Source organism: Tyto alba, unplaced genomic scaffold, assembly GCF_018691265.1.
Source record: "Tyto alba isolate M040663 unplaced genomic scaffold, T.alba_DEE_v4.0 Super-Scaffold_2, whole genome shotgun sequence".
NCBI lineage: Eukaryota > Metazoa > Chordata > Aves > Strigiformes > Tytonidae > Tyto > Tyto alba.
Window position 1 is genome coordinate 83,389,331 of NW_024881282.1, and position 11,937 is coordinate 83,401,267.

Consider the following 11,937-nt stretch of genomic DNA (forward strand, 5'->3'; position numbering starts at 1 on the left):
TACTGTCAGGACTGGCTTATCTGCTCACTTGGCAAAAGTGAGGTGCCTGTGGTAGGCAGCCTGGATCATACCCTACACATTTTTTTTCCCTTTTCCTGTCTTCTTGATTAGTGTAGTTTCTATTCTTGTTAAGCCATTGCCTTTTTTCAGTTGCAAGTGCAGGGAATAAGGTGTTGATCCCTTCCTCAGTACTGGCAGTGACCAATCCAAGTACTGTAGAGACACATGTCCACCCCTATCCCCAATCTTGGCAGAGGGTACCGGGTGCGACTGCCACCTGATATCTTTGCATCCTTTCCCTCAGCAGCATCTCAGGCTTCAGGGCTCAAAGTGTCTGGGAAAATCAGTGACCCAGGACATGCCCTAGGCATGGTTTTGGGGCCAGGGACCTCTCTCGAGGTGCCTCCAGGGTTCTGAGTCTTTTCATCAGTCATCAAATGCCTCCTAATCCTTCTGTGTCCTCTAAAACTACTCTCCTGCCTGGGAACAGGGGTACAAGGGCTGTGAGTTTGAAGGCAAAGGGTAGGGTTTTGAAATGTATGCCTGCAACACCTACTGTAGATGAGAGCCACCAGCAATTCAGACACCTTTCCAGAGAGGAAAGTCTGTTTTTTCAAAGTACTTAATCTCAGGGAAGTATCTTTACTAAAAATTCTGTTTTTCAGCTTAAGATCACTATTAAAAAACAAGACGAGAAGAAAAAGAGTAGGTTGCGAGTGTTCTTCCTCATGAAAAACACTCTTCTCTGTGAGTAAACCATCCTCTGTGCTGAGTCAGTGTCTTGGTGGAGCTGCTGGCACTCGAGCTTTACGTCACAGCTTGTAAACACCATTCACATTTTCCAGGTACATGGGCCTTTCTCAGCTGCTCAGGGTGACATCAGGGCCAAGTATCACCCAAGAGACCTGCCAAGACACCATCCAAGATCTGCCCCTGGCAGGCTCTCCAACAGTTCTTGGGATGGTTTTCCACCAAGCAGCAATTTGATGCAGATAGGAACAAACAAGGCTGTTTTTAAAGATTCCCGATTGTCTGTGGACATAGATTTGGGTCTGTTTCCAGGGCAAGATTCTCCAAACTCCAAGAAAACTATTTGTATGCTTTCCTGGCAGCATGCCCCAGGTATTCAGTGATGCCAGCTGCCATTTCATGGCACTCAGAGTGGGATCCATCTCAGTCTGAGCTAGTCATCTAGGCAATGGAGAGGGGTGCCCACAAGTGGTCCACCCGAGGTAGGTGTCTAAGGTAGGCAAGAAGTGTCCCCTTGGATGTGACCATTCCTCTCTGATGACAGTTGGGAAAGGTGAGATGACTTGCCTTAGCTGGCTGCATCTTAGGAGTTTAAAGTGAAAATCTGCTTTTAGTGAGCAGTGAAATGGGGAAGAAAAGTACTGTTCACAGTGCTGAGACACCTTGGGATGGGTTAGCCCATCAGAGGCTCCCTGAAAGCAGTGCTTCATACCCCAGTGAAGTCCCCATTTCTATTATTTTTAATGAACTGGAGACTTGTGCCACAAGCCTTATACTTACCATGGCAAATGTTGACCACGGTAAGATAAGTAAGATAAGAATTGCCACCATCATTTCTTTCTACCTCCAGGTCTTATGTATCTTGGTAACTCATATCACCAAGCTTGTCTTGTGAAATCCTAGCTTGTCTCCATGAATGCTAGTGGTGCTGGATCTGCCCTTGGGACCCCAATCCGGTATCTCTGATAGGTGTGGTCTTGCAGCAAGAAGAGGTGGTTTAACCCAACACGATAATTTAACAGTGCTGACAGGGGCTTTTCCACACTTCAGTAGGAGTGTTAGTCTTGGCTGAAAAGTCCCAGTAACTGAAGGTTAAGTCACTCCATCCCAAACCCAATACCCTCTGCTGCCAGACCCCTCCTGCTATCCTTTTCTGCACCTTCCGTCTTTCCATCCAACATGCTTCCTCCCATGTAGCCTGCCCAAAGGGGCTGAATAAAAGGAGAAAGTGATGCTCAGAGCCTGCAGTATGGCCATGGCAAAGCAGAGCTCAAAGGGGACCTTCTTGGACAGGAGATGTGAAGATTGTCTGCCTGAGCTGTATTACGTCCTTCTCAGCTTTCCTCAGGGCACAGAGCCCTTCCTTCTTGCTAAAAGCACAGAAGGGGTTCGGGAAATAAATCCTGGTGGAGTTAAAGGAAAATGAAGAGCTATGTTTGGCTCCTGAGCCCCTTGAGAGAGAGTTCATGAATTATTGCTGTGCTGAGATGAGTAGAGCTGGAGTATGTACTTTGTTCTGCATAAGGTTTTGGTTTAAGATGTTTTATATAACTTGAACAGTGGTAAAGCACAGAGCAGCAAGTCAGTGTGCAGCAAATGCAAACAGTTTTCACCTTTTCTGCAGAGCAGATCTGTAGTAGGGAAGGGCAAGAGGAGAGCGTTGTGGGGATGTGCTGAGCTCACTGGGATGCAGTGCAGAGGAGCTTTGGCAGCATAACGGGAGCTGTGCTTCCCAAGCTGCAGTGCTTGGGCTGTGTTTCCAGTCTCATTTCTTCCACCATATGCTCCCAGCAAGTTGTGCTGGGGCGATGATGGGTCTGGGATGCTGAGGGAGTATCCCGGCTAGACACTGGTCCAGTCAGCAGTGTGGGTCAGGAGGAAGATTTGAGGGCAAGAAACCAAAGTGACCCGCTCCCAGTTCTTCTAAAACCATGTCACATCCATGCAGAGATCAGGTCTCACTGTTACACATTTAAAGATGTTCCTACAGTCATCTTGCCTGATGGTATGCTATATCTAAATGTCCAGAAATACTGTCTGATGTGAAAGATATGTTTAGGAGACCTAAAAAGAAATATTTATAGATAGTGGGACTCCAGTTCTTTTTATCATTGCTGCCCATAGGGAGCATGCATGAGGAACTAGCTAGAACTCAGCTTCTCTCCCTTTGGTAGAAGAAGGGCAAAACTTGGGTGCCACTTGGGTTTTGAGTGACTTGAGCTCTGTAATGCTAACTTCAGCCATTTATGAACAGTTTATGGTGGATGAACACAACAATCGCGCCTTTGTCCACTGAGCGTTTCCCAGCCACTGTCCCATTCAAATGAAGCTTATAGAAGGCAGATGTGTGTATCTGTCAATCAGACAAATATATATATATATATATATATATATATATGTATGTCAATTCAGGGTGTTTGGTAAAGGGCTCGCGTGCCTGTAATGTGATGCTCCAAAAATCAGTTTGATTTGTTACAGTGCTGATTTGTTTGGCAGATGGACAGATTTTGTAAATCATCTAGATGTGGTGAAACTTAAAACTGTGTATATTTGTGACAGGATGTTTCAGACAAATACTTAAATATATTTAATTTGTAGTTTCACAGCTGTAGGCTGTCTGGGATAAATCCTAAGGAGCTGTATGGTTCTTGTTGTGGTCCCCTTGTTACATCTTGTGGTACTGCCCTGGACTTGAGTCTTAACCACTGCTGAGGATGCCTTGCTAACAAAACTGTGGGAAGAGCAGACATGCAAACAGAGATCTTCAGAACAAACAACTTTTCTGAGCTGTGGGTCACTAGAGAATGTAACTTTTGAAGGAAACCTAGAAAAATAACCTGGAAGTTTTTCTAAGGAGCCATTTCCTTGTCCTTCTATCCATTTCCCAGGTCTGTGGGGATGTATGCCATGCTAAGTGTGGCATTTTAGAGCTGTTGCTTAACTGTCTACTGCTGATAACTTGTGGGAATAGGAGGTGTCAGCGATCCATCCTTCCCCATCCTTTCCTTCAGTGGCACCAAGTGGAACTGGATCCTCCTTGCTGGATGGCAATTTCAGTGTCCCTTAAACGTTGCATAAAAAAACCCCACCCTCCCTTGTCTAGCGTACCTGACATGGCAAGCTGTGATGGAGAATGGGAGCACAGGCCATTCCCCAAAACAAAATCCAGTGCTCTGTAGCTTCTAGCAATTCCTTTGGACTATGGTCTGATCTTGATGGTCATCAGTGCGAACTGTGCACATTTATGGGTGCATGAGGCCAGACAAAATGGTGTGTGAAATTCTTGTCTGTAGATACGCTCCACAGGAATTACTGTGCAATGCAAGGATATCTCATCTGGCTGTAAGCAAGAAGTATTCAAGTGGCAGCATGGTCTGGGGGCTGATTAACTTCTCACCTATTTGTTCATCAGCTGAGTTAGTTATACAGGCTGTGCTGAGCTCCTAGCTGTCACAGTTACACAGTTCTCAGCACCAGTTTAAAAATAGCTTGGTTGCGCCCATGTAAACTGCTGCCCTAGCAGTAATGGCAAGAGTAGGGCAGCACTCACTTTTAAACATCATCCCCACTGCAGAACCCAGTGAAAATGCTGTTTGTAACCAGCCAGTGAGACCGTGAGGACTCCACCTTGTTATTTTACCCCGTGTAGAAAGAGCAAAAAGTTTATTTTTATGATGGTAGTGTTGTGATTGCAGGCCGGCATCCAATTATCAAGCTGAGCAATTCCTGTCACCTACCCTGCTGGTAAACAAAGCTGTGCATGTCCAACAGTACCTCTGTTTTTTGTAACTGGGTTGTTCCAGTGATCTCACTGGATATCTCCAGATAACTTAAGCACTAAACTGTGGATTTCAGACTGGAGAGTGAGTACTTGGAAGAGGAACAGCGTAAGTAAATGAGCTTGGTAGCTTTTTGATGGTGTTTGAGAAGTTTCTGAGTAGCTCTGTAGAGCTGGACTACCTCTGCTCTCAGAGGACCAACATCAAAAGGTTTGGGAGTGCCTCTGGGATGAAGCTAATGCCATCTGTGATGTCTGCTATCAGACATTACCATTCCCCACCAGCCAGCCCAGACAGGTGAGACATGATTGGGTTCACACAACCTCACCCTTCAGTTGTATGAATTGTTTGTTCCTCTTCATTGGACTCTGTCATGTGCCATGCCTATCACTGCATCAATGGAAAATGCAAGAAATCCGTCATGAAATAGAGTTTCCACCTCCTGTCTTCCCAACAAATGTCTTTTCCTAACTCAGTTTTCTCCTTTTCAGGGATTTAAATTCAAGAAGTGTTCTGCTTGAAGTTTTGCAAGGGTTTGGCAAACACAAAAGCCAAGATGTGCTGGCTGTTTTCAAATAGCTCTTGGAATGAGCTGTGATCAAAACCAAAATTCCCTTCTCTTCAGTGCGATTTCTGGCCCCCTGTCTGTGAGCTCCCAGTCTCCCTAGTATGCATATATAAAAGAGCCCTGGTGAGAGGATGACTGGGGCAAGCATTTGCCTTTAACAAAGCCCTACAGTGCTTTTGCACAAGAGGCAAGAGCTTATGGGGACTGCAAGCAGTTGCTCTGTTTATGTTGACTGGCCATGGTTTTCGGCTGCTGGGGGTTTCCAAAGCAAGTGAAATGTTATTCATCAAAGCAGGCTGCCTCCCCTACTTTCAGTTGTTGAAAATACTACAAAGTAAGATGGAAAGAAACACGTAATCCTTCATCATCACAGTGAGGATTTACTTGTTTATTTAGATTCCCTGTCTGTTCCAAATGTTCTGCCAAAGAAAGACCATCCAGGCTCCAGGAGTGCTTGACACACATAAAAGAAAATCTAGATGTAATAGGATATAAATCCAGCAGAAGACACTGCCTTTGCTCACAGAACACCAGTGCAGTAATCAACCGAGAGTCCCACTTGCATAATAAAATATCTCAGGATGCTTTTTGTAGGAAAAAAAGGAAGGAGGCACATCACCCTGGGCAGAAATAGATTTTGGTGGTGGCTCCTCTAGATCAGAAACTTTGTGGTGGGGCTGTCCTTGAGCCCCAGGCACCTCCTCTTTTTCTGCTTGGAAAATGTTGGCCAGGTAGAAAACATGGAACTTGATGCCTTTGTAGTCAGTGAAATGAGAGAGCTGTATTCAGAGGGTGATTCCTCCCACTGCCCTATGAGGTGGAGATCACCCTCCTGAAGAGTGTCTCTCCCTGAAGACATTACAGGGGAAACTGAAAGAGAGGAGTCCAGACCTGAGTCTCATTTTTCAATGCTTAAGAGAAGGCAGCTGAATCTCGTCTCAAGCAACATTGTGCATCAGGAACACAACTCTTATGCATTGAAATCAGTCAATGGCCTTTGTAGCTGGTGTTTCTCATCCGATTCCTATTGCTGCACCTACAAACAGGAAGCAAGTCTGAAATAGGAGACCATAAACATGGCAATCACATGCAGCTGAGATGACATAAGCCTCTGGGTCATCCTAGGATGAGATAATAGAGGAGGGATAATTGTCCAAGTAATGCTTTGCATTTGGACCATCATCCAACCCAGTAGATTTGAAAATGCCCTTTGAACTGCTCTTCTAGTGCTGCCTTGGGTGAAGCACCTTTGAAGCTGGATGCTTTTTTTTGTTTGTTCCCTATCTGAGAGCCACAGGCATGTGTAGACATAAAGAGCTTGATGCCCCCACTGGGGGAAATATAGCAAAAAGTTGCTAGTGGGTAGAATGAGAGAGGCAGTTTTCAGCCAGTGACACCCCCCCCCTCCAAATCACTTCTGATAGTTATGGGATCTTGAATGCTCCTAGAGACTGCTGAAATTTTACCCTTTAGGATTTCATCTGAAAGAAGCCCATGTAATGAGATATTTAAGACAACTTAGTTCTTGAGAAGGCAAAAACATCCGGTTCTATGTTTTGCAGGTGCTGTCCTTATTTCACATGTTGACATAAAGAACAAAGGCAAGGCTCATGTCAAAATCTGGGTTTCTGAAGGGCTGTTAAGCTGAATAAAATCTAGAGTTTTCCGAAAGTGACACCCCTTGGCCTGAACTCAAGTTTCATACCAGAAATAGGGCATCCTTCCTTCATAAATTCTATGTAGCCTCTGTGGGCTGGACAGGTCTGTCAAAACAGTTCATAAAAGTAATTGTGAATCACTAGTATTATTAAGATCTACCATTTTGGGTCTTATCTGACTACAGAAGTGAAAGAGAGGCTTCTACTGAAAAAGGTGTAAAAAAAGAATATAACTTAAAAAAAATATATATACTTTTGAAGAGCTGTGATGTGTTTCAAGGAACACCTGAATTAACCGTTGTTTTAATAAATTTTTGTGTAAAGCTCACCTGTTGCTATTTAATTTCTGCTGTCCCCTCAGCTCATGTGCTCCTCAGTCCAGAAAGCCCTGTTTGAGGAGGAGGACAGAGTGAAGAAGCTGCAGCAGAAAGTGGCAACGCTGGAGAAACGCAACAAGCAGCTGCGAGATCGGGTGAAGAAAGTCAAGCGGTCTCTCCGGCAAGCCAGGAAAAACACCAGGCACATGGAACAGATGAACCGAAAGCTCAGTGAGAAACTTTCCTCTGCAGGTGGTCAAATCCCTTATATTAACTCTTTGAAGCAGGAGAACTCCCATGCTACCTACCTTAAAGTATAACAGAAGGGTAAGTGCTCAGGCCAATGATGCTGGCAAATTTTGCCTGCGTTAGATCAGGATCTGGCCCTCACACCTTGTCTACACCGTGCTTCAAACCTTGCATGGAAAATGAATCTGAACTTACTTTAGATGCAGTGCTAGATTAAACAGGAATGCAAACTGTGTTTGGCTGGGTGTTGGAGGCACAGCCCAAAGCCATGTCCTCACTGTCCTTGGTGGACATAGGGCCATACTGTAATCTGTTCTCCTCAGCCCCTTCCACCTCCGTCACCAGTTTTAGGTTCTCTTTAATGAAAGTGCCAGTTCAGCGCCATGGGCCACCGCAGGCACTTGACACAGGAGATCGTCTTGGGAAGTTCTGGTGCCAACTTACCTCCTCCACAGGGACTGGGCAAGCAAGGCCAGGAGGACATATGGAGAAGGATACCGTAGGAAGGATGCAGGCATGAATGCTTTTTGTTCCATTATTAGCCCTGAGTTCTCAACCTCCCTTAAACTTGACTAAAGTCTATAGCCAGTGTCTGAGCAAAGGCTATGTCTGGGGCACCATCACTTTGGGCCCTTCTTCAAAATGAAGTATAGATGTGCACAAATTGACTGGAGACTCTTTTGAAATATCCCTAAGTATTCTAAATAAAATATCTAATATTTTTTCTTTTACCAGGAAGTGCCTCAAGAGTCTCAGTAATTCCCTCAGGTGCCTTTATTATTGCCCAGCTGACAGGGTTGGAAACCACATCATATTGGGCCTGTGTCTAGGACCTAATCCAGCTCCTGTGATCAGGAGTGGGTTTAGCCTGACTATTAGTGGGTGCTGGATCAGGCCCAGCAGACAATTTCAGATCCTGTTTTCAAGCAGGTTTAATTTACAGTGTGGACAAGGCTTCAAGTTTTCTAATCACTGTTTGAGGTATAATGGAGGTTGCTGGGCAACCTCAGTTAGTTACACTTAGATGCTGTAGAGACCACATCAATATCAACAGGGCATTAAAAATTAAGGTAGTTTATATATGTATATATTTTCAAATCCTATAGAAAATATTTTTATTACACATTTGATATAGTCTAATTTCTTAAAATATGAAGTAAATCCCATTTCTTGGTTATCTCATTAAAAAAAAGTCCATATGTCCTTTATTAGACATTTGCAAATCAACTTCTGCTCGAGGAGCATAGGTTAAGTATCCATTGCTGATAATGTTTTCAGCTGTGTTAATGAACTGGAGCATGTCTTGGGTCTCAGTACTCAACCTTTCCTTCAAAAAAGGGCACCGTAAGGAGAGGAAGGTAGAAGAAGAGTTTTTGATAGTTTTTCTTACTCCAAGCATGGGACCCAAATGCAGATATGCTTCATGCTTTTTGACAGGGGCAGATGGCCCTTGCCCAGCCAGGGGCAACACTGACACTCTGCCAGGGCTAACCATGATTTGTACAAGGTGGACTGATCCAGATGATCTTTAACATAGAGGTGAGGCCCTCAGAAATAACAGTATGCAAACCACCACTCTGCTCCTAACTCTCCACACTTTACCAGATCACTGCATGGTCTCCATGCTGTGTCTCAGCAATCAAAATTAGAGTATATCTACTCTGCTGGACCACGCTTTATCTATCCCTGCACTAGGAAAAGCCCCTATCAGCTTTCAACCATGAGCTTCAATCCAAGCTGAACTCAGAAGTTAAGCCTTGTGTTGGCTTCTAGGATGCTGCTGAGTTTAATTACCTTCCAGTTTTGCTCCTTTTGGAAATAGAGCGCTTTTTTTTTTTTTTTTTTTTTCCCCTCTCTTGAAATAATATTGGCATTTCTTAAGATTCTGACTCCTTCACAAGCTCCACCAGTTTCAAAGGCTTTGCCTACTGAATCAGCACAATTTGAGTTGTTTTGTGCTGTAGTCAGCAGTGCTGTTTCCTGAGAGTTACTACAAACCTAAGGCTTCCCTAGAAGTCATCAAGAGATTTTAACTCCAAAATTGAAATCCATAGGAGAGTAACTAATTCTTTTTGGTTTGTTTCTGGTTTCTAAACTGCTGTTTAAATAAATGAACTGTTTTTACTAGTATAGGTATTAAAAGCTTGTGTTCTAATTTTTTGTTAATAAAAATATTCCCTCTGGTATTCATTAATGTTTTATAACTGTATAAAGCTGAAAAAGTATAGTTAATATAGCTACACCTTTGCTGTTCTTACAAATTTGCCAAACACAGTGTTGAAAATCTTTTTCTTTTGGCTGATACTTTTGTTTTTTGATGAAAAGGTTGGAATTATCTTCTTATTTCCCCTATCTTTAGCTTAAAAAAAAAAAAAAAAGTAAACCATTTTGTTCTCCTTGTTGGTTTTGTGAGAATTTTGTTACTTTGCAAAGAAAACAGAAACAAAATCCCCAAATATAAAATCCAAAATCAAACCAAAATGTCTTCTCTGGGTACAAACCCAAAAAAGGCTGGTTTATTTTGAGTTTTTTCCTTTCATTCTTTGATTTTGGAGCATTTCCAGAGATAAGGACTAGCAGTCAGATCAGATCACAAGTTAACACTCTCAACAAGTAACAGGGGATGCCAAGCCCAAATAAAAATGCTGTTAAATTGTCACCATTGATTGTCTGTCCCTGCTGGTGACAGTATCCAGAGAGCAATCAGGGAGGTTGTACGGGCAGGAAACATGAGTGTAAAGAGGAATTTGCATTGTGTCCATTCAGGTTGGTATACAGCACCTAGGGCCTGACACAGACACTAATTTTTAGACCCACTCTGTAGTTATTTCAGAGACCAGATAATCTGGAAACCCACAAAAAGGGCAAAATTTCATGCTATTTTCCAATTTAATGTGAAAGGCATGATTGAGTTCCTCTTGAAGAGCTACGTGGGAGAGAATGGTATGCAGAAGTGCCAAGGAGATTGGCATATCTAGACGGGTTGGCAAGGCATGGTATAGAAATCTAAAAAATTCCTGGGCAAAAAAAGGAAAAAAAAAAAAACAAACAAACAGAAGTGTTCAAATGAGGAAGGCTTAGAAACTACACCAAATGTGGCAGCCCCCCATGAGAAGTTCAAAGATGCTTTACAAATTAATAACATCTGCTTTTGCAAACACATCAGGAGCTTGAAGGCTTCCAGAACATCTGCAGGGCCAGTGCTAAGGGTTCCCAGAGCAGATGAAGCCAGAACTGGAGTCAAGGAGGGGCTTTCCAGCATCTGTGTTCACCGTGGAGGAGTTTAGGGATGCTGTCACAGCCAAATCAATTTTTCCTGATGGATCCAGAGGATGACAAGAAGAAGCAAAAGAGCAAAATAAATAATAACAAATTGTAAGGACAGAGAACAAATTAGTATGAACAGTAACAGAGAGTAGACTTAGATGAGTGATGGACGTTAAGTGAGTGAGTGACAACAAAAATAAACGAAATGCAATGTAGGTAGTGTAAAAAGATATTAATAGGGGAAAAGTAAAACGGTCCTGTCTTTTCACATGAAATGAGATGCTCTGAGCCAGCATCAGCCAAATAATATAATTGTATACAATTAGTGGTCAATTAGTCAATCAATTGGATCAATCCAGTATCATGATGATAGAGAGGTACAACATATCCTTCTGTGAAAACATTGGCTCAACACTTCACTGCAATCAAAAAGGTAGGTGAAGTGGTAGAAATTGTTAGGAAAGGCCTAGATATCATCATTACACTGCTAAGTATGAGGTATGCCCACTTCTGGGATGCAGTGTGCAGTTATTCCCTGTTTCTAAAAAAATGTCTAGTAGGAAATGTATAGTGAGAGGCAACAAGGAAAATCCAAAAACTAGTGTAGCTTCATATGACAGCAACCGTATTTTCCAGGACTTTGGGCTGGAGAAGAGAAGAGAGGAGAATGACAGAGGGAAATAGGAGAGGGGAAATCTTGGGATTTTCCTCTTTTCACCACCACCATCACCACATGTCTCTGTTGTGCTATTTCAGTCACTGGTTAAACTTTTGCAAAGTTTTTGTGTCTCACCAGAGCTGACCCGGATACTTCAGATGCTGATCTGCACCCAGAAAACACCTTCTGTCCTTAGATTTTACAGTAGGGTTTTCTGGGATCTTTAAAAGTGGATGCTTAGAGAGCTAAATAGATCAAATAAGCTGTATTATTTTCTCTTAAATCCCAAGCACTGTCCTGATTTAACAACCCTACCTGGGTAGCTCAGGAAGAACCATATAGTAAAGGAGGATTTATGGAGAGCACACAATGTTAGCAGCTTTGTTTGCTCCTTAACAACAAAACCATTGAGAAGAGAATGACTTCCATATGTTTGAACATTAATTTAGGGAAATAGCCATGTTTTTCTGTTTGGGTTTTAGCAGAAGGGGGTTTTGGAACAGAAGAGCACATCAGTGTTTCAGAACTGTATTACTAAAGCCCATTTCTAACACACAAAACTTCTTGCCAAGCTAGGTAATCTCTCATTAATGAGGCAAAGGAGCCCAAATTAATTTCTAAAAGAGAAAAAATATAAAGGGAAATACGTGGAAAGCAGATAAAACTGACTAAGGTATGTCATTCTTTCTTA

At 42.9% G+C, this 11,937-nt stretch overlaps 1 protein-coding gene across 1 annotated transcript in view; it reads left to right on the forward strand.

The window, feature by feature from the left end:
- The window catches only part of CCDC3 (coiled-coil domain containing 3), a 44,812-nt gene extending 35,633 nt beyond the window's left edge, over positions 1 to 9,179 (forward strand). Inside the window, exon 3 of the mRNA XM_032985875.2 lies at positions 7,117 to 9,179. Coding sequence (XP_032841766.2) covers positions 7,117 to 7,392 — 276 coding nt within the window. The 3' untranslated portion in view covers positions 7,393 to 9,179. The remainder of the gene's footprint in view (positions 1 to 7,116) is intronic.
- Positions 9,180 to 11,937: the final 2,758 nt, after the last annotated feature.